The sequence below is a fragment of the Paramisgurnus dabryanus genome, chromosome 20, assembly GCF_030506205.2.
Source record: "Paramisgurnus dabryanus chromosome 20, PD_genome_1.1, whole genome shotgun sequence".
NCBI classification, from domain to species: Eukaryota; Metazoa; Chordata; class Actinopteri; order Cypriniformes; family Cobitidae; genus Paramisgurnus; species Paramisgurnus dabryanus.
This window is the reverse complement of record NC_133356.1, coordinates 35,073,909-35,096,684: the sequence shown is the minus strand read 5'-3', so window position 1 is coordinate 35,096,684 and position 22,776 is coordinate 35,073,909. Positions and strand designations below refer to the sequence as shown.

At 37.0% G+C, this 22,776-nt stretch overlaps 1 protein-coding gene across 1 annotated transcript; it reads right to left on the bottom strand.

Annotated features, from left to right (window-relative positions):
- Positions 1-797: 797 nt before the first annotated feature.
- On the bottom strand, positions 798-22,764 carry gclc (glutamate-cysteine ligase, catalytic subunit). Its single transcript, XM_065249289.2, has 16 exons — positions 22,448-22,764; positions 20,500-20,612; positions 17,900-18,082; positions 13,048-13,161; positions 12,456-12,514; positions 11,252-11,388; positions 10,881-10,955; positions 8,712-8,828; positions 5,863-6,001; positions 5,669-5,781; positions 4,425-4,517; positions 4,204-4,308; positions 4,026-4,107; positions 3,822-3,934; positions 3,614-3,734; positions 798-1,684 (listed from the first exon to the last, which is right to left on the bottom strand). The coding sequence occupies exons 1-16, from the start codon at positions 22,595-22,597 to the stop codon at positions 1,503-1,505; spliced, it is 1,896 nt and encodes a 631-aa protein (XP_065105361.1). The 5' UTR covers positions 22,598-22,764; the 3' UTR covers positions 798-1,502.
- Positions 22,765-22,776: the final 12 nt, after the last annotated feature.

Genomic DNA, 22,776 nt, shown 5'->3' with positions numbered 1-22,776 from the left:
GTTTTGCAGCATCCCTCCTTCACAACATCACCTCACTCTCTGCTGGTATCACTGTTGCACAGATAAAATTGCCTTGCAAAAGTATACATGTAAATGTAGCGGGGATATCAAAGCTAGGTTAATCATCACTTTTCTGCTGTGGAGCTCAATGGTAGAGCATTGCATTCACAGTTATAAGGTCATTGGTTTGAACCCAGGAAACACATATACTGATAAAATGTATCCCTCGTAATGCACTGTAAGATTAAATTACTAAAAAAGGACACTGAGATAACAAAGGAGATAGAATACGGAAAGATGGTAGGCTATTCGATGGCTATGAATGAAGATTCATAGAGTACATCTAACATCTTTTGTGTTTATTTTCAGTAATCTAAAACTCAATAAACACACACACTGGGACTCCTAATATATGTAGTGTGCTTTAAATAAAAATGACCTGAATTATTGTGTGCAGTGACTGGATCTGTGACCAACAAATCTTTTCGGTTTGGGGCTTTATTGTGCAGCTCAGGATAACACATGGAGACAATATCTGCAATAGAGACTAGTTCTGTATGTGCAGTCTGTTTTTGTTTAAAAAACTAAAAGAAAATGATTAATGACATTGCATTCAGGATGACAAAATTTCATGTATAAGCTTTTAGATCAGCCAAGATATCCTAATAATTAAAGAACAAAGTTGCAATATCAATAACATTTAAATGGTTGTTATACCAACATTAGCGTTAAATGATTTCACAGTGGTATTACAAATCTTGTTGGGCATTGCAGACTCAATAAACTGAAATTATACATATACAGAAATCACTTTATTTGAAGCCATATACAGACATAAAAGTTGACAAAACTTTAATAAAGAAGTTCAGCACTCACTTCTGGTGAACACGCGTTCAACTGCTGCATAAAACAAAACAAATAGAATAAAAATGTTTCGATGTCATAGCATAGCTAATAAACTAGGTTTTTAATATTCAAGACTATGTTTTTCCATATAAAATCCTGCATCATTTTAACCAGTGCTGCTTTCAAACATCAGACCAATTTCAGTGCTATCAGTGCATCTTACATTCAGCATGGGTACAATATTATACCCATTAAATGCCAGGGGAAAAATAATCTGCAGGACAATTTAACAGTTTAGTCTATAACAAAAAGTACACTTGTTAATGTCTGATGAACGTCTGTGAAGTATATACACATTTCAACAATGAGAATCCTAGCAATGTACAATTTAGTGTTTGCTACATAAACAAACTCACACAAACTGAGAGCTGTGTGAAATATGTACACATCCAACTGCAACTACATTATGGATCTTTCAAAACAATTAAAATGATTTTTGAATCATAAAAATCTCATATTTACAAAATCAACACAGATTGGCCTGATCAGTTAACACATGCTACTTCAAATATTCTCCTTAAACCATTTTTTAGCAGGAACACCTCTTATTTGGTCTTCAGTATGCATTCAAAGGGTCTTCTTATATGACACCTTTTTTATTTTGCCCTGTTTACTGGGTCTCCGATCAGTTCTGGACACTTTTCTTCCCCCTTTGCAATTTGGTCACACTTGCGTAGCAGGTCGTAGTTAATTTTGTCTGTAATGACACTATCCTGCTTGTACTCAGGATGTTTGGCAACAAACTCTCTCATCCATTTAGCCATAGTCATCAGTTCACCTAAAAGACAAAAAAATGCATACTTTAAGTTCTCAACCTGTCGGAAAAGTAAATATATATATAAGATTCAAAAGCCGCTAAATGCCATCTGAACTAATGTTCAGATCATCTTGCACATTCATCATGATGTTAAACACAACAAAAACTCTTTTGGCAATATCAAAAACAATGTTACAAAAAAAAAACAATAATAATAAGACACTTGACATCATAAATAATCCAAATAAACAGAAGGAAAGTCGTCATCAGAGTGTAAACTTTAGACGTGATGAAGATTGATGATGATGATGTGCTATGAAGTTTCAGGTCATGAATGCAGATTTATCTTCTCTTCACTATATAAACTGTGTTCATGATGTTCATCTTTAATGTCAGTGGATTCTTAAAGCTTCAGATGTGCATAAATGCAGTATTTAAAAAATGTGGCAATAATATTGGCCTGAATTAATGAGAGGTAAATATGAATAAGTAAAGAAACATTACGGACGACGGGCATAAAGAAGAAATGGCATTAAAGCTGCAGTTGGCAAGATTGTTTTGATCATATTCACTGAAACTGACACTATGCTCCGAAAGAACAACATAGACCAGGGGTGGGCATTCCTGGTCCTGGAGGGCCACTGTTCTGAAAAGTTTAGTTTCAACCCTAATCAAACACACCTGAATGCCATTTCCAAGTTATACTGAAGCCTTTGATTGGGATTTTCAGGTGTGTTTGATTAGGGTTGGAGCTAAACTTTGCAGGACAGTGGCCCTCCAGGACCAGGAATGCCCACTCCTGACAAGAAAAAAACCCTCCACCTAGTGCCTGTTATTTGTTTTGGCAAAAATCCACTGCTCCCGGTTTATCTGGTCCAATCAGCGCAGGCCGGTTCATCTGGTCGAATCAGCGCAGGGCTGTGTAAAATCTGCCTGTCAATCACAGTTTCTGCACACACCACAGATCCACCCAACCCCCTCGCGCGCAATATCACATGCATCCGCCTGAAGTTCACAGGTGTGTTGGATTGAACGCAGCGTGATGGCAGAGAAAACAATCACTAACAAACTTCGACTCCTCGGTTAACAACCAGAGCTAGGAGAACAACCAAGTAGTGATTTTGACACAGGCACAAACATTTTTTTGTGATTTTACACACAGGCAACAACTGGTTAGTATGTCATACACAAGAGGTTTCACCTCAAGTGTGTGTGTGTGTGTGTGTGTGTGTCAGATGACCCCTCCCTCCTCTACTTCGGGGCACCAGCTAAATAATTTCACTTAAACAATAAGAATGATCTAAATAGATCATTTAACAAATAAAAAATATGTAAATTAGAGGGAGTTTGTCATCTAATTTATCTGAAGGATTTTGTGAGATTCAGACCAGCATTTGTTTCATAATGTAATTCAGAATGCTAGTGTCTTTAAACGCCAATAGTTTGAAAAATGCTTTTCCTTAAGGAATGTTTACGATCATCCTGCCTTCATGAGATGGTAAAGGGGGGTTTGAAAGGATGATAATCAGAAATGGCCACATTTCTTCTCGACAGGTAATTGTGCTTTATCAACCAGAAAAGATAAGATAATCGTTTAACCAGGAAGATGATCAGGACTTTACCTAAAATTGTCATAATGGGGAAAATCTGGCCAAATTCAGCCTGATTATCTGTACCTGTGTGCTGGCCTTAAAGTGACATTTGTGGATATAATTCAATTGAAATTCCTAAACTATTGCAGAATAATATGAAATGCAGTGTATATGTATTACATCAAAAAACACTTTATAATAATATTTTTTTTTCAAATCCGGAACCCATATCTGGAATTTTAATTATGTGTCATCACAGTAATGGTTATTGCCTCATATTGTAAGCATAGCAGTTTGAGCTCAACTCCACATGTACTGCTTGTGCATAAGAAAGCACGTAATGAATATTTGAACATACCTGAAGCCCGCTTTTTAATGAGTTTCAAGTAATTGAGAATAGTGCAGCGTGTGTCTACATCCACCTCCATGTTCTCAAGGTAGCTGTTCAGCATTGGTATCAGGCCATGAAACACTCCCTCCTGAACACATCAGCATAACATGGAGGAGTTAGGCATCAGTTTACCCAACTCAACCCGTTTAAAAATAAAGGGCATAAGTACACACACCTTCCCATTTATGATGGTGTCGATACTCATGAGTGTGTACTCGTCTCCATCATTAACGTCACTATCTACTCCATTCAGAGCAGTGGATGGTGGATCTAACACTGGGTTGCAGCCTACAAATGATAGAGCAAAGGAAAAGGTTTGATTCAATAAAAATACACATACTTTTCAAATGTAAAGCTTGAATGCAAAATGCCAAATGACCTTTAAAGACATCTGTACGAAAATAAAACATGCCCTCCTGCACGGCATTTCGCTTCTGGGCAACCTTCATGTTTTCATCAACCTAAAGCAAAAATATTTTCTTTTTAACTATATGCAAAAGTATTACTGCCATTTCATGTTTTAAACAAAACTAATGTTGAGCATCAAGAATCCAAACCTTTGATAACGGAATGAGGAAATCCAGTTTATAGGACAAGATCACACGGGTGAGAAGAACAATGAAAACCACATAAGCGGAGTTCTCAAAATCTGTCAGCTGGACCTGTAAACAAACACATTTTCATATTTTTATTAGTTCAGAGATCTCTTTGCACTTTCAATCACTAAATGAACAGATCTGCATTTTCTTTTGGCACACATGCAGAAGTCATTGAATACCTCCATTGGTCGAAACTCAACTCTCCATCCTATCTCAGAGTTTGGAGGGGGAGGCTTGAACCTCATTGTCTGCCAGTTGGTTGACTGAAGATTCTGTAACGGAAAACAAATGCTTTATTTTCATATGCAATTTTAATGAGCTTTCAAACCACACAGTAATAGCAGTTTGGTGTGACACAAAATTAAATGATTATAAATCATTAAACATGTAAATGAGTGAATCTCACAAAAACCTGGGGCCACTATTATTTTTGCATTGGGCCATGTATATAAATATAAACATTAAGATTAACTGCCAAGAAAGGGTGTGCAATGGCCGAGATTTTGCAATAAACATGCAATATTTTGCATCCGTTCTCAAATGTCAAGTCTTATATTGTTCTAGCTCCGTCTTACGAAGTGTTAATAGGATATTAGTTGTTGATATTATTAAGGAAAACATTCGATTGAAGGGAAAGGTCTGTATAATTTAAAACTGAGGCATTTAAGTAAAAGCATTACAAGACACTGCTTTGCAGTACGGCTAACAATGCAGCATACAAGCAAAAATACAACACTGTGGTCACCAAATACAAACTTCTGTCAAACACAACACTACAGCCAGTTACTCTATTAGTAAATTCACACCCTCATGTTTATAATAGTCATGTGTCTTATTGGGATGGTTAAGTTTCAGGTGAGTTTTTAGGTTAGTTGCATTGCTCGTTTCATTGCCACAGTTTTAAAACATCACACATTCAGCTTAAAGACCAAGGGCCCCATTTTAACGATCTAAGCGTATGTTCTAAAGCTCATGGCGCACCGTCTAAATGGGCATGTCCAAAAACCACTTTTGCTACGACAGGAAACATGGTTTGTGCGTCAAGCGCAGGGTGGAAAGGGTTGTTCCTATTCTTGTAATGAGTAGTGTGTTTTGGGCATAATGTGCAATAAACCAATGAGAGTCTTATCGGTTCTCATTAATGTATAAAAGACTCAATAATGATCTTTTACATTTTAATCCTTTATTTTTTTTATTTAAACGCGTTTTTGTGCTGCTGCACATCCATGTATGTACTTTTTTTGCCAATAAAAGTTTATTTGGATTTATTTTCATAGGGGAATAGAGATCCCCCTTTTTTTGCGAAATGATTTAATTTGTAACTCAACATCTATAATATGACATGTGAGCGTTGTAATTTGTCACACTACTAAAATCAAGAGAGAAAATGATTTAAAAACAAAAAACTATCAACTGGAAATACCTCAAAATGATCAGATTCGTTTTCATCATCCAAATGAATCTTCTCTTGGAAGAGTGACAAGGGATCTCGAATAAAGAGATGAGCAATGTGCTGTGCCAGCAGTTTGTCAATGCCTGCCACAGAGCAATACAGCACATGCTTAAAAACACTCCATACACCAGCCTAATGTTGTTTCAGTGCATGCTTTTTTTTACCTGCATCAAGAAGCTGTTTGTTGATATCTTCATCTATTGTCAGCTCAATATCATTGTATTTCTCTCCACAGCAGGACAGGTAGCTGTCAATCGAATCGTATCTCGATTTATTGATCCGGAATTTGTTGTTCTTCAGTGGCTATAAAAAAAAACAAATACACAACAATAAAACAACAAGCAAAATTAACGTTTGTGGCCTCCTACAGATTTAATTTAGGAAACGGTTTTCTTTTCAAATGGCAACTTTTCTGAGCAATTGCTCTCCTCAGTAATGTTTTTGCTCCAGCTGGACGTACGCCTGGTCGTAAGACTAGTCTGGATGTAAAATGCGCTTTGTGCCATACATAAAATTTACACCTGATGCACCATCTAGGCGTAGCGCACATCTGAGAATCTTGCGTCTAGGGCCCTATTCGGATGGATTAGTTTTACAAGGGGGACCTCGGAGAAAATCGTGCTTCTCAGAGGTCCTCATCCCGTCTGAATCGGTCATATCAGTTTTTTTTTTACTTACAACCTTTGTAAAAATTGAGCAATTACCTACCGTTTTCGTCGAACTGAGAGGTCCTCTGAGAAATTGAATCCCGTTCAAAAGTGAATGTCTGTGTTTGCCAGGAATATCTTTTGAAAACTTTTAGTGTTTTGGGCAACGTGATCTGCTGCAAGGTATTACTAACGTGCATACTGTACTTCTATAAATGGCATTTTAATCCAGTCCGAATTGGTACATAAAATCACAGACGTCGTTGGGGACATGTTGAAACTAGGGATGCACGGATACCACTCTTTTGGAATACGAGTATGAGTACGAGTACTTGCATTTCAGTACTTGCCGATACCGATACCGAGTACTTAATAAAAAAACATGATTTAAATTTACAGGTAACAGCTTTAGTCATATAATTTAACAAAAAGACAAAGGACTAGTTTTCGAGTTTGTTGTAAACTCTGCCTCTTTGGACAACACAAGAGGCATTAACCCCTTCCACGCCGCTCAAACATAGACATTTCTCAAACCGTGGTATCGATACCAGGTATCGGGGGACTTTTAACGAGTATGAGTACTTTAGAAAATGTGGTATCGAGGCCGATACCCGATACCAGTATCGGTGCATCCCTAGTTGAAACTCAAATGTCCTTTGAAAAACTAGTGCTTAGGCCAAGTAGGCATAAGTATTAAGTAGGGCTGGACCAGAATATTCGAATATTCGTTCCGTTCTATAGGTGGCGCAGAGAGACCAACATCCATAGCCAACAGTAGAAGATCGCCTCAAACGGAAAGCGCGCTTCCTGCTTTGGCATTCACGCTATTAGTGTGTAAATAACATTCAGTTTCTTGCAAAAACATGGGGGATTACTTTTGTATTGGATATATATAGCTCTCAAAGCAGATCGGTTGACTTTCATGACAGAGCCCTGGGGTTTCTGCAAAATATCTTCTTTATTGTTCTTCTGATAAAAAAACATATTGGATGGTCTAAGTGTTAGTAAATAAACTTGATTTTGAGAGTATGCTACCGTTTTATTACAGTTTGTTGAACTTCGTTCATTTATTTCATTTAAAATGTTAGGCTACCTTATTAAAAGTATTGCTCTTGTGTTTTGTTTCACTTATGCTGTTCTCGCAGGAAGCGTGAGGCACGCCACTTCTGGCTTGCGCTGTTCTGTAGTTTATTAAAAGTTTATTAATTCTAAACGTGTCACGTGTCCATATTGCACGAAAAAAAGGCACTACACTCCCTTGGGTCTGCAGCAACACATCCGCTACATAATAAAACTGTAGTAGACACACACACACACACACACACACACACACACACACACACACACACACACACACACACACACACACACACACACACACACACACACACACACACACACACACACACACACACACACACACACACACACACACACGCCTTTATTAAAGAGAAAAATATGTTCAGCCCCTCCTTCCGAAGCTTTGAATATTCAATTTGATTTCTACTAGAGCTTCGAAGCTCAAAAAATGGTATTTGGAACAGCCCTAGTATTAAGTTTTTGTTTTAGCTTATTTGTTTTTGTGACTTTGTATAAACTACAACTAGTGAACTAGTGGGAGGTGTGCATTAATATACTTTTAATCGATAAATAATGTGATTTTTTCAAAGATGATAGACAGGATGTTATAGAATAAAAATTTCCAAAAAAACACCACATATGCATGTAGGCTTATGTGGTACTTGGTTATGTAGACAATATATGCTAATGGTTGTTTATATATTTTTTACATGAATATGTCTGTATCACTCACTAGCACAACATTCCTTACTGACAGATGAGTTGAGTCTTTATCTCCTCGGGTGTGAATCAAATCAATATTATTCATGACCATTGACCCTCCCTTGCATGTTGTCTTTACACAACAAAAAGCTATTTTTTACTAACCAGGCATAACACTATTTACTTAAAAATACAAACCGTATACTCCTTTTTACTCACATATTATTGTAGCACAGTTTGTGTTTAATACAGTGTTACCCTCTAAGTAAATCCCTCTAAGTTATTCTTATCTTTTATTCTGTCTTAATTTTCTTTTTATTAATTGGTTTGATATTGGTTTGCTTTATGTCTTTGAAATACTGTGAAGCACTTTGGGCAATTGAAATTGCCGTAAAATGTGCTATATAAATGAATAAAGTTGAAGTGTGTTGACATGTTTTCTTGTAAATGAGCATTTGGTTGATATCATCATCTCATTATTGATGGAGGTGGTATTTAGCAGCTTTTGCATCTGAGATTCACATATACAGCCAACACCAACTTTAGACAGTGGAAAAAGCCATAAAAGGGAATTTTGTTCTCACCTCCAGGCCCCTCTCCTCTTGAGTTCGGTCATCTACTGATGCTGAGATTACACCCCAACGGCAATCAATGTCCGATACGTAGCCACGATAGAAAGGTGAAGCGGCACTGAGAGCCATCTGCACAAAAGTAAAGATTACAGAAAACTCTGTCAATGGGAAACAGTGTAGAACATTACTGAAAAACATTAACTTAAGATCTGCTCTTATAAAGTGGCAAATTATATGGGTGGGTTTATGGTTTAGTATATACATTTAAAGGCCCCCTGTAGTCGATAACTTTAACCCTTGAAACTCATCTTTGAGCAAAATGAAAGCATATCTAGGTTTTTCTGAAGATTTTTCAAATAACTTGAACGTAACTGTACACGCTTTCTTCATTTTGTATATGTGGACTATAATATGCAAATTAGCCCCCACCTCTGTCTCACCAGCTCGGACCATAGATACAGTGGCAAGAAAAAGTATGTGAACCCTTAGAAATAAACTGGTTTTCTACAGTGATTTGCCATAAAATGTGATCTGATCCTTATCTAGGTCACAACAATAGACAAACACAATGTGCATAGCTGACAACACACAAATAATTATAGTTTCTTGTGTTTCTTTTGAAAACAAACTTTAAACAATCACAGTGCTGAAGGAAAATGTAAGTGAACCCTTGGATTTAATAGCTTGTTACACCTCAGCAATTACTTCAAGCAAACGCTTTCAGTACTTTTGAATCAGACCATTGAATCATTTGTACCAATTCCCCTTTACAAAACCATTTCACATTTGAAGGATTTCTGGTGTGAACCATTCTATTGAGGTCATTCCACCAGTTAAAGTCTGGGCTTTGACTAGGCCAGTACAAATGGCACATTTTGTCTTTCTTAAGCCAGTCTGTGATGGATTTACTTCGATGTCTAAGGTCATTGTCCTGCTGCATCAACCAATTTCTACTGAGCGTCAACTGTCAGACAGCCACTGATATTATGTCATTTTCCCCTTGATGATGATAAGTGGTCCAGGCCCTGACGCAGCAAAGCATGCCCAATCATGATGTTCCCTTCACCATACTTCACACCGTGCCTTCTCAAAGACTTACATATGGTAGACTCATGAACAGAAATGTGTGCCAGTTCCAATGATGTCTTCAAGCCTTTAGCTGTTATTAGTGGGTTATTTTTACTTTATTGAGTTTTCTGCGTTGCGCCTTAGAAGTCATCCTGGCTGTGTGCCCACTTCCAGGAGGGGGTAGCTACAATATTAAACTGTCTCCATTTATAGACAATGTGTGTAACTGTCGACTGATAGATGTCTAAAAATTTTGAATTGTTTTGTATTCCTTTTCGGCCTTGTGGAGTGCAACAACCCTTGATCAGATATCCTTAGAGAGGAATGGTTCCATAAGAGCTGATGCTTCTTAAGGACAGCAATCTTAAAATGTTTGAGTGTCTTTTATCAATGTATCACTAAACCACACCTTTAAGCTCATTTAATAACTGGACTCCAGTTAGCCATCTTCTGACACAAATTAGATTTCATTGAAGTATTAGTATATTAGTATACGTTCACTTACATCTTCCTCCAGCACTGTGAATGTTTATTGGATGTTTTCAAAAAAGGCACAAGAAACTAGAATTATTTGCATTCACACTTCACGTGTAAACATCACAGAAGTAGAGCTGAAGCAGCAGTGCAGCATCCATACATATCTATGGTCCAACTACTGATCCACTCATTCAACCATGTTGATGTTATTGGTTTCATGTTTGACATTTTCAAAAACTTACTGAATCTAGACAAAATCACAGTAATGACCTATTTTGGATCCAAAACACCACATTTTTGCTGAAAGGTGACAAGTTTGCCCCCATGGTTTTTCAAAAAAAATTGATGTTAAAATTTTCTTTAATTTAATAAAGAATTTGCACAAGGTTCGTCTTAAAGTATAATAAAAACACCACATGATACAACAATAAAAACTTGATTTTCACCACAAGTATCCAACAGGAAATCAGTATCCAAAAGGAACTTTATGTCATGCAAGTCAATAGCAGGTTAACGGAGAAATTTTAATGGCTATAAATATTTTGTACCAGCCATAAAAGTGTATTTAATGTGCAATGTTTGCATGGATAATTTGTCCTACTAAAAGACATAATACTTTCTAAGCTGTTGTCTTACCACTATGGGACAGAAAGTGGCCAGCTGGTCATAGAGGTATCGTGCCTCATTGATGCTGCAAGCTTGAAAAGTCACCTGCAGAAACAGCATTGGACCATGTTAATAAGTAAAATGTCTCTTAAGCAGTTCAAAACAAGTCAACAATCAAAAGTGCTTCTGGGAGTTAGGGCTGGGCAATATTACATGGACATCTCGCCAATTGCAATCACCTGCTTTCCGATGGAGCGGCATTTACTAAACAGAATCGTAGTTCACAGACTGGGCAATATCGAATTCATTATGGCAGGCGATATGTCCACAATAACGCAAAAGAGATGTGCATGGCAATCCCATGTTATATCTCCGAGTCCTACTGGGAGTAAGAAAGTTACCTGCAGGCAACAGTTTCCCATGCCAAAGCCCATGGCGTCCATGTAGATGTGATCAGGCAGAGCAGCCCGGGCAGCTTCTCCATCATCTTCAGGAAACACCTCCACAAAAGGGGACGGGGTGTTTTTATCTTTAAAAACTGTTAAAGTTGAGATGTCAGATGAGACGCAAGTTCATCAGAAAGAAACAGACTGCAGAATAAGTCATTATTTCTGTGTCAACCTGAACTATCTTAACCAGCAAAAAGCAACAGCACATATTGCCAAGATGGGTGTAATGGTTATCCACGCCATGACACAAAAACTCCAGGAAAAACATGTTGGTCCAAAATTTCACCATACATAATGGTACATTAAAGGACATATTTGCTCACAATCTCATTTTAAGTACATGAAATGTACAAAATAAAAAAAATACTTTTTTTCTGAAGCAAGATCCAGCTATACAGCTTTCAGACTACAGTGAATGAGGCTGCTATTGTTAGGGCTACAAGGATTACTGTGACAAAACCACCAGCATTGACCGCCATGCATTCGTGCTAAATATAATAGATTTACATAGTACTTTTGACAAAGAAAGACACATGACATCAACATGGTGATGCCCCTAAGAGAGTAACTAGATCCACAAAACCTAAAACATATTTCTATAGCAACAGAAAGTGATAGCAACAGAGCTTCATTCAACAGATTTTCCCAACAGTGCCTAACAAGTAAACATTTGAAGAAACACAGTAGTACAAAATACAGTACATTCTGCCCTCTTGTCTTGACACTACGTTTTTATCTATGCTATACAACAAAGTCTGTGACTCAATAATGTGATTATTTCCAATAATTAGAGTAAGGACTTAATGGCAGTAAGATGTTTACATGACTGGAGCTATTAACCTCTTCACTCCTGTTGTTATTGCTAACATGAAGTTTTTATTTTCAGATTATTCACTAATGATTGTGCTTATTATTCACACATAACCCAATGCATAGCACAAATGATGAACTGGCATATGCTGTCCACTGTTTTAATTTACTTGCGTTAAATGACAAACACGTTCTTATGGGCCTTTTTCGTTATTCTGTGCCGTGATGAAGACATAAATATTATGACAGTGCCTGTATTTGCCGGTTTTATACTCTGCTTTCGCTTATTACTGCTGAAACAGACACATATCAAATAATTAAAAAACAACAGCAGCAGCAGACTCACCTGGTACATTTATCACCACTTTCTCACCCCTCCTATGGCGTATGTTTCGGGTCAGGGTACTGTAACACAATCAACAATTGAGCCCCGTTACTGACACCTACAATACTGACACCTCTACAGGATACAAGGGCAAGAAAAAAAAAGCATAAAACATTTAGCGCAATAAAGATTCGATTCGATAAATGTGTCTCAAATAGTAAGTGAATATTAAGTCTTATATATTATCATAAGTGTAGCACAAACACAAAAGTTTACACATTATGGTTAATACTAAGGGGTTTGTTCAACACAACAACCCTTACAGTAAGAGTAATTATAGTGCCCATAAAAATCACTTGATTCATTATACATTGCAGAGACAATACGAGCCATATTTGCATGTTGAACCGGGGCCTCCTATAATCCCTACGTAATGCCCCCGAGCTCCGACTTATGCAAACAAGCTCACGTCAGATGTCACTTCAAACGCTTTCAGCTGCAACGTAAAACTGCAATTGCCATGTTTTCACTTGCGAACACAATCACAGACGTTTCCATCAAAGGTAAAAAAGGGTATAAAACATATCTGAACATTGGACACATGACCTCTTACCTAAATCTAGGGTGGCTGTTAATGGCCTCGTCGGGAAAGAAAAGCGATTTGGACACTCCTTTCTCAATGGGTGTTGGCTTGTGCTCTGGCAGTGTGAAGCCTGGGCAGCCTAACCTGAAAAATACAAAAAATATAATAAAATGATTATGATTTTATTTCTACTAATAATGTGGAAAGATAAGCATACATATATAACTTTATATCAGGGGCAATTCAGTTTTAAGGCTATAGGGCAAAAGTTTTCTACAAAGACATGGCACAACTAACTCTTTAAAACACTGGAGCTTTGAGCTGAAAAGGTTTAGATTATTCAATACCAATCCATCTGAATAGATTCAAATCAGTCTTCAAACAGTCAGTTACATAATTCTTAATATGGTAACGTGACTGATGAGCTTACAGGCAAATCAAGTCAGTGCAGCTAGACCAGTGGTCACAAACCCTGTTCCTGCCTAGAGATCTACCCTGCATACTTAAGGGGGCTGTTTACACTTGGTATTAAGATGTGTTTTCATCGATCGGATCACAAGTGGACGAGAGAGACACATTACGTTTACACCTGGTATTTAAATCCGTCTCTTTTGTCCACTTTCGACCACTTCTGTCCTGAATACTGTGAGGGGGTGGTCTGTGAGACGGTGGGCGAGTCTCTCTGCTGTCATTCAAACGCAAGCGGGAGTAATTATGAGTTTATATGGACGCAAACTAATATTATGTCGGAGTCCACTGCTTGTTTAGCAAGTAAACATGCTGCACATGCAGAGTTTTGTACGTGTGTATGTTAGAGCTTTCTCTGAATTTTCAGCGCAATTGATGAAATAGGATCGCGCAACTTTCACGCTTTCAAAACGAAACTACGGAGAACACCCGCAGTAGTTTTATCAATGAAAGGCTAAAAATAGCGCTGTTCACCGTATGTTCACGCCAGAAGTCAAAAAAAGACGTAAAATTTGTGTTTTTATTTGTGTCAGATTAGATAAATGGGCGGAGAGAAGGCGGTCGCATGTGGCTGTTTGAACACATTCAACCACATTGCGTTCCGCAGCTCCAAAGCGATGCGATCGAAAGTGGTTTCGACTACCTCTGAATGTGGTTGAAAGTGGTAGAAAGTGGACGCGTTCAAAACGTTTTGAACACTGTTTACACCTGGCATTAACGTCGTCCACTTGTGATCCGATCGACGAAAACGCATGTTAATGCCAAGTGTAAACAGCCTCTTAGATCCAACCCTGCTACAGCAGACCCGACAGTCATTTTTAGGTAGCCGTGAAGAGCAGGTTCAGGTGTGTTTGACTGGGGTTGGAGGTAAACTCTGTAGGAAAGTAGATCTCCAGAAAGATTGTTGTTACCATTGGGCTAGACTATAGTCTGTTCAACCCTTTGAGGCAAAAACTGCTTGGTGTTGTTGTTGGAAGCCTGTGGGTGAGGTTGGAAAATGCTTAAAAATACATTTAAGTTTAGTGCAGATTCAGACCGCATTGGTTTGTGTGTTTTTTGATAAATAAACCCCACCATGACCTCTACTAATTGATCAACAAGTGAAATACCTACATGCTTTTGACATGCTTGTGGAAGGTTGTTTACATACGCACTGAAATCACAATATAAAGTTATTTTGCATCATGTTAGGAGTACTTACCACAAAAAAATCAATGGTTAACTGTTTACATATCCAGTATTTAGTTCATTAAAAAATTATTTGGGAAAACCACTGATCTATAATAAATGACTGGATTGTGCATGAAGTCACAATTGTGAAGCCACTGCGGCACCATGTTGGTATGCCCAAACATTCAATTAAATTAATAGATGTTATTAGATTTTAATGACGAAACACTACTTTACCAGTCTTCGGTTTATATCTGAAGTCTCCCTGTACATTATAACATCAAAACGTACTAAGCATGTTATTTATTAGTGTAGTAGTTCTCGAGACCGGTTTCGGTCTCAAGACCATTTTTTAACTGTCTTGGTCTCGTCTTGGAATGGACTGCATTTTTTTACTCGGTCTTTTATTTCAAGACCGGTCAAGACCACAACTGATGGCACATATTTCACTGCAAAAAATTATTTTCAAGAAAAAATGTTCTTAGTATTTTTGTCTTGTTTTCAGTAAAAATATCTAAAAATTCTTAAATTAAGATGCTTTTTCTTAATGAACAAAACGACCCAAGAAAATGAGTCTAGTTTTTAGAGCAAAAATATAAAATTTTGCATAAAACAAGCAAACAAATCTGCCAATGGGGTAAGCAAATTTTTCTTGAATTTTTCTTGAATTTAGTGTTTAAGAAAAAGGTTCCAGATTTTTTTTCTTACCCCATTGGCAGATTTTTTTTGCTTGTTTTATTCACAAAATCACTTTAATTTGATATTTTTGCTCTAAAAACTAGACTTATTTTCATGGGTAGTTTTGCTCATCAAGAGAAAGCATCTTAATTTAAGAATTTTTAGATATTTTAACTAAAAACAAGACAGAAATACTAACAACATTATTTCTTGAAAATAATTTTTTGCAGTGCACATCAAAAATTTATTTTGCCTAATCATATGCATATTCCACTTTTTATCATAAGTGTTTTAATGCAGTGATTTGCAATGGTCTTCTTGGTCTTGACTTGGTCTCGGCCTTTCTTGGTCTTGACTCTGTCTTGACCCTTTAAAGTCTTGGTCTTGTCTCGGTCTCGGCCTGTCTTGGTCATGACTTGGTCTCAGTTTAGGTGGTCTTGACTACAACACTAAAATTTATTGAATGTTATACATTTTACTTTTTAAACAGTAATTATACATTCTACTTTATTACAGTATTAGATCAGCGGACAGACTGCTGCATATTTATTATTAATGAAAAATATAAACATTGCAAATAACATCAGAATTAACAATTAATTTACATACACATATTCTAAAACTTAATCTTGTGTGACTGATACGCTGTAAACCGACTGAATTTACATTACGATTTGAATGAAATGGGGCATACACACCAAACGAGTAGATTACATACAAAATCAGACACGATCAAACGTATGCTCATGCAGAGCAATTCGAATGACATGATATGGGCGGCGCGTTTGCCGCAAAAACATGCGCTATTCGCATGAAACGCATCTTCGACCAAGTTGAAAACATTCAAATCGAGCAAAAAATTTGCATGACACAAAGTTAAATCCTGCAAGTAATCCAGAGTGAGTAACGCGATGTCCCGCATTTGGTGTGTGCGTAGCATAAGTCAATGATGCCCTCTGCTGGTTGAAAATACCAAGATGGTAGCTCGACTTCACCTCTCGCTGATACGTCAAGCGTTCTATGTGCAATCCAGTCATTTATATAGATCAGTGGTGAAAAAAACTAACTATGGTGTGTGCCTTTCTAAAGTTATTATCACAGGAAATGCTTAAAAACCGTAGTGATTCAAAACAAAACTGAACGTACAGACACAGTTAATGAAAATTTGGCAAGGAAAACACTACTTAAAGTGGATTTAGACTTTCTTAATTACAGCTACTTTTTTGACAGATGACCCAACAATGCTTCACACACAAAGATCTCAATACAAAGGCCGTTTGTAAAAAAAGGTATGGGAAAATTCTAATAACAAATCAAGAATTTACAAACATTTATAAAAAGAACAAGGTTGCACATTAAGTAAGGTGCGTTTGTGCATAAAGTAAACTGATCACTTTAGCACTGTTTTGCAGTTAAACTGTTAAAAATCACTTGAATGTTAACATTTGCAAACCTTTGAAACACTTACAAATGAGAAACTATCCCCATTTCAATTTGAGTATTAATACGCGAATCACATGCGAGCGAATCGTGGGTCGTGATCAGATCAACTGCGATCCGTTACACCACTAATTAAAATATATTTTGTATATGCGAGTTTCCGTGAATCAGCAGGTGGTCAGCGGCGTATATACACCGACGAAGGCAGCCTCATCTTGGCAAGTACTTCTGAAATTTGCCGCGATCTCAGTGCAGTTGCTCTGCCCTCCGTTGTCTGATGAACAAACATAAAATATTTCCTTTGGATAGATCTAACTGGCATTTTTTGTCATATCAATTTATTTACCTTTATAATTCATTTAAAGTCTGTTATTTGCCATCCTTTTAACTGATGGTAAAGTTCAGTTTCATAACTTAAATCACATATTTTTTATATAATCTTAACACTGTAGTAAATTAATGCGCTTTACTTTAACTGGGTGTTTTTCTTGTATTTATTTCATGTTGTACAATCATTTTGTAGTATTAAAACAAATGGTTTTATAATAAAATAAAAAAATAAATAAATGTGTTTAATATCATACTTCATTTTGTAATAAATACATTAAAGCTAATCAGCTTATTCACGTGTTGCCTTATGGTTTTTGCATTTGATATTTCATTAAAAATACATTTAAATAAGAATAGCCAGGACTGCACGTATTGGTTAGACTGAATGACGACCTCAAGTACTCTGCTGTTCCATTTGCAATAAAACCGAACTCGTGTCCTCCCGTTCCTGGGAGTTCTTTATTATGGGTCTGAACTTGCAGGTCCAAACTACGAAGGACGCAAGTCCGAACTTGCCCTATTTGGTATTGAGAAACGGCCAAAGAATATGTGACCCTGTCTGTGAAAACCAAAGTAATGATAAGATCTGCATCAAAGTTTTGACATCAGACTTTTTGATATGATCCTACTGAGTCAGTATTAAATAAATATATCAAGATTATATTTATATGCACCAAATGTTCTTCACATTATCTAGGATGCTTTTATGTAGAAAACATTAAAACCCCAAAAATGCCTATAGCTGGGTTTTCACAGGCAGGGTCACAGATTATCAGGGCATCTGCCACACTTCTACCTGGGAAATGACGTGACTGTGAGGAGAGTTTGGCCTTTATTAAGCACAGATGAAGCTTCTCCTCTCCGCTTGCCCATGTTGTCCTCTACCGTGTTGAACTCTGACATAGTCCCTCCGTACGGTTGCCCAGGGGTTCCTTCGATCATATAGCTTCCATATTCTGGCCTCCACAATGTGGGATGACTGTGAGATAATATTGAACAGTAATGAATTCATGAGACACAAACAAACTAATGAATTACATAGGTTATCAATGATTTGTATTGGTAGATGAGTTAGCACTCCTCCAATACTCAATTACAGTTTCACACTTTTCTTAACAGCCTGCATTTATGTAACTAGAGTGTGAACTTAAATGCAATTAACCGTCAGCCAAATTTCATAACCGTGACAGCCCCACAAAAGACTTAATTCACTTCAATAGTTGAAGAACACATTGTGCAAAGCTGTTAAAAGATTTCAGTATCTACACAAACTAAACTTAATGTTTCTTCACACGTCAAGGTATGGTTATCTTCTGATTGATAATTGACATTTTAATTCAGATGGGGTTAAAGGTGCTGTGTTGGGATAGGGTGGTGATGTGGGCCGGTCTGCTCTTCAGTATGTGCAGTAGAGAGACAGTAATGTGAAATGCCACGGCTCTGTCGTCTATCATCGTATGTTGCCGTGTTCCTAGAGCTCGATTAGCACGACATGAGGAACAGTCAACCACCGAAGAGTTTGCGTAACAAAGAAGCCACAGTCCTAATTCTTTAACACTTAATAAACCAAAGAAGATTTTGATAAGATTGTGAACAAAAAAATACACCGGTGAACATGTTGGTTGCAAATCATTACAGGCATGTAGCATATTAACACACAGTCTCCAAAAGGAAAACAAAAGCTAACAATACCAGGTTTTCCAGTTAACAAATCAAGTACAAGTCAAATATTGTTTCATCATAGCCAAACGTTTAAGAACAAAATTAAATATCTTAAAAAATATGCACCCCCTGCACACTAGCATTTCTTTATCTTTTTGTGGTGTTGTGTCAAAATCTGGCAAATAATCATCTTATTTTTCTACAGTCACCATATAACTACATTAACAAGCATTAAGCAGTTGTAACAAATTTAACAAAATTATTAATTCAAAAGAGGCAATAACATGAAGATGTCCTTATGCTTTTTAACCAATGAATTTCATTGATATTACTTTTGAGTGGATAAGCAGTGGATAAAATAGAAACATTTATGTTGTATTCACTATAAAAAATCCAGGCTTTTCATGACCATGGGAACCTGGTTTAATTTACATCAGATGTCATGCAGATATAGTTAACGGAAAGTGCACGTTAGGACTGAATACGCAGCTGAACTGTCTGCAGCCACTGCAGCTTATATTTTCAGCAATGCAAGCATTTCACCAGGCAGTATATTATCTAAATCCGCCAAACTGAAACGTCATCTCAGAACTAACACATCTAGTGGAATAGTGTGCATTTATTCAGGCATATCTTGCCCAGAAACAGGTTTTTACCAGCTTTCTGTGCTATCGACGTCACACTACACCAGAGCTTTATAACAAAGAATTTAAATGTAATGGCAGACATTTCCCTTCATTTCAAAAAGTGAGTAAAGTTACAGATAACAGATTAGAGTGAACTCTTGTGTGTTTTCTTTATTGAGTCACAAGTGTTTAATTTTAAAGCAGTACTAAATAAAGCTCTGCTGCCATCACCTCATAGGTGAAAAACTTGTGACCAGCTACACTGAAACCACTTTCCTTGAAAAAGACTATCTTGCCATTTTAGTTTGTTTTCAGGATTCACTTTTCAAGGTTGGTACTAATTTAGACTACAATTTCTGTTGTTCTTTCTTTTCTTTTTATCACCCTGCCAGCTTTTAAGGCTACATGCATGGGGAGAATAAAGTCTGATTTTATATAAAGTAAGACTAGAAAAGAAGTTTAACATGCATTTAATCTAAAAAACTATGTTTGGATTAGATTTCTGTTGTTCATGCTTAGTACACTTGACTAGTTTTACCATGATGCTGCACTAAGCCGAATTGTTAAATAACCATACATAATCAAGTCGAAATGAAAGTACATTTATTTTGTTTGGTTATTTAGCAAAACATAAAATAATAAAATTGCAAGAAACAAAACTGGTTATTTAGTTGTAAACCACATACATTTTTAATACTTAAAAGGCCTGGTTTCACAGACAATAGCTAGAGCCAGCACTAGGCCTTAGTTCAATTAAGATGTTTAAGCATCTTTTATAAACAGACATTGTGGTGTGTATCTTGAGAAAAATCTATAGCACTGGCATATTTTAAGATCCAAGTTATTTTCAGTTGAGACCACTCAAACATGTGTTTTAGTCTAGGACTAGTCTTTGAAACCAGGGGAAAGTGTGCATCTTGCTCTAGGAAAATCCAAATATCGGGTCGGGAGTCGTTATCGGTCGATACTAAAAATATTGATATTGATATATGATCAGGGGGCACAAACGTAAACCTGTAAATAAAACCACTTTTGGTCATCATCACACCAGTATTCTCTGAATATGTGACAAACACACAAAGTTAAGCCAAATTGAAGCTTTACTCACTTTGGGTTGATGTTTTCTCCTTTTTCCTGAAGGATTTCCAAAACCTCCTTCCCGTTCAAAACTAGGCGTGCTTTTTCATTTTTGTCATCCATTTCCACCAACATGTACTCCACCTGAAAGAACAAGACATTACGTACGGTACAACAAATCACAACATGCCTGGCTGCTTGTTCTAAAAGACTTAATCTGTTAAGGGGTTGTTACATTACAAACCGAGAGGCAAAATATTAACCACAAGTATAAATATTTCATGCTGTGTTCACTGCTTCTATAATATTATGCACAGATATACCCAATTCCACTAAAGCTGGGGCGAACGCTCGGACAGAGGGGGGCACTCATTGGGTTTCCACCAAAAAAGAAGGATTAATGTGTTACGTCACCAGTGACCAGAAATCACTTTTAAATATATTATAACATTTCTGTTGTATTGTTGTGTGTTATATGACGTTTAGCATTATGGTACTGTTTTTCAACATATTTTTACTTCTAAAGTTCAGCTTTAGCTGTAATTGAACATTTATTTCTAGCTTGACAAACTACGCATGCTTCTTGACCTCTGCAACAAACCCATGTGATGTTGTCAGAAAACACCAAGGATAAATCCCTCTTATTAAAGAGACCCTCTTAAAAACACTAAGTAGCTATCTGTGTATGAACTCTGCTTAAAAAAAATTGCTTTTTAAACTGCCGTCTGTAGATGAAGCTTCGCCGACGTATGTTACTGGATTCCTGGCTCAAAATCAGTAATATTTTAGGGCCGATTCTGAACCAGGATTGAGCGCAATTCGGTCCCAAACTGGGTTTGAGCTCCAGTGCCAGCCCCAGTTGTAACGGGGCAATAGTTGGCTCGATTTGGCTTTGAAACCCAACATTAATCTTTTTCGTACACTCCGAAAACACTTGTAATGTAAAAACAGACTTATTGTGGGACATTCTTGGACACTAAAGACAATCCATTCTTTTCATCCTTTGAAGTCCACTAATGTGGGAAAAGGATTAATCTAAAACAACAACATTCCAGCAGGTGTTTTCATAAAACCTTTGACGTCTTCTGGCTGGACAAATGAAAGCAGATAAAATCCATTTTAAAAAGGTTTAACCTGACTTTAGAGAAATATAGGCTGAAAGTCAGATTAAACCTTTTTACATTTATTCATTGCAGTTTACATTGCGAAATTAACTACAGTAAATAAATGTTAACAGTAAGCAATCATTGTTAAAATAGAGAATAAAGAAATTTGTTCATCCAGGGAAAGAACAAATAGAGATACAGGAAGCAAGTAACCATTTGAAGTCAGTAAACATCCGTCCTGGAAATCCTGGGACACTTTAAACATGGACTGTAACAATAAGTACACACAATATATATTGCAAACTTTTTTGCTGCCTTTTCTTTAAGCCTATCCTTTCAAAAGCATTTTACCATAGCCTATGCTTTAAGACCAAAAGATCACGAGAAACAGAAATTCACTGTGTGCAAACTTCTAGTTACGTTTTTTGTTTTATTACGTTGCTTAAAGAATACAAAGGTGAAGATTAACAATTAAACCAATAGAAAGAGAAAGGAAAAAGGCCAAATGATCAATGATAGCCAAGCAATGCACAACTTTGAATACAGAAAAAAGGAAGGAAATTAATACATAATTACATAAAAGAACCAAAACGTGATCACACTTTTAAAGTTTTAATGGCCTTTTTGTTACGAGAAGTAGATAATAATTTAATGTAAATGAAAGCATATTTTTGAAAATGAGTTTATACATATTATAACCGCAGCATAACACAAGCATGCGTCAAAGCCATGCACCTGCTCGCTCAGTGGCAGCATTCAAACTTCGTCCATGGCATCGCATGGTATCGTGCTTAACTCGTGATGTAACGTGTTTAAATGTACCATACATCCATCGCATGCATATTTACATAACAAGTTCAGTGACAGCCTCACCTCGTCTCCCCACTTGAGCACATCCTTCTGTCGGTCCTTCACTTTATTGTAGATGTTGAGAAACTGAAGGATGCCGTGCTTCCTAACGTGATCGGCGTGTTTCTTGGTCTCATCCCAGTTGAGCGGCGACCCCTGTGACAACAAGCCCATCGCACAAACCCTCGTTGAATTATTTAGCGACTTTTTCGGCTCCGTCTACCGCATACACGTGCGACAATAACAAACGGTGACGCAAAGATCGCGAGCTCACGCGCTAGGCCGTAAATGGGCTTGAAATAAAAATGCGTTCACTGACGTTGTGGCGTGTATCTTACGGGCTGCCGTTTCAC

Excerpts from the sequence above, each read along its gene's own strand:
- gclc (XM_065249289.2), bottom strand. The coding sequence starts at position 22,597 with ATGGGCTTGTTGTCACAGGGGTCGCCGCTCAACTGGGATGAGACCAAG. Across the intron at positions 18,083-20,499 it reads GGAGAAAACATCAACCCAAA|TCATCCCACATTGTGGAGGC; the intron begins GTGAGTAAAGCT and ends ATTATCTCACAG. Across the intron at positions 6,002-8,711 it reads AAGAGGAGAGGGGCCTGGAG|CCACTGAAGAACAACAAATT; the intron begins GTGAGAACAAAA and ends TTTTTTTTATAG.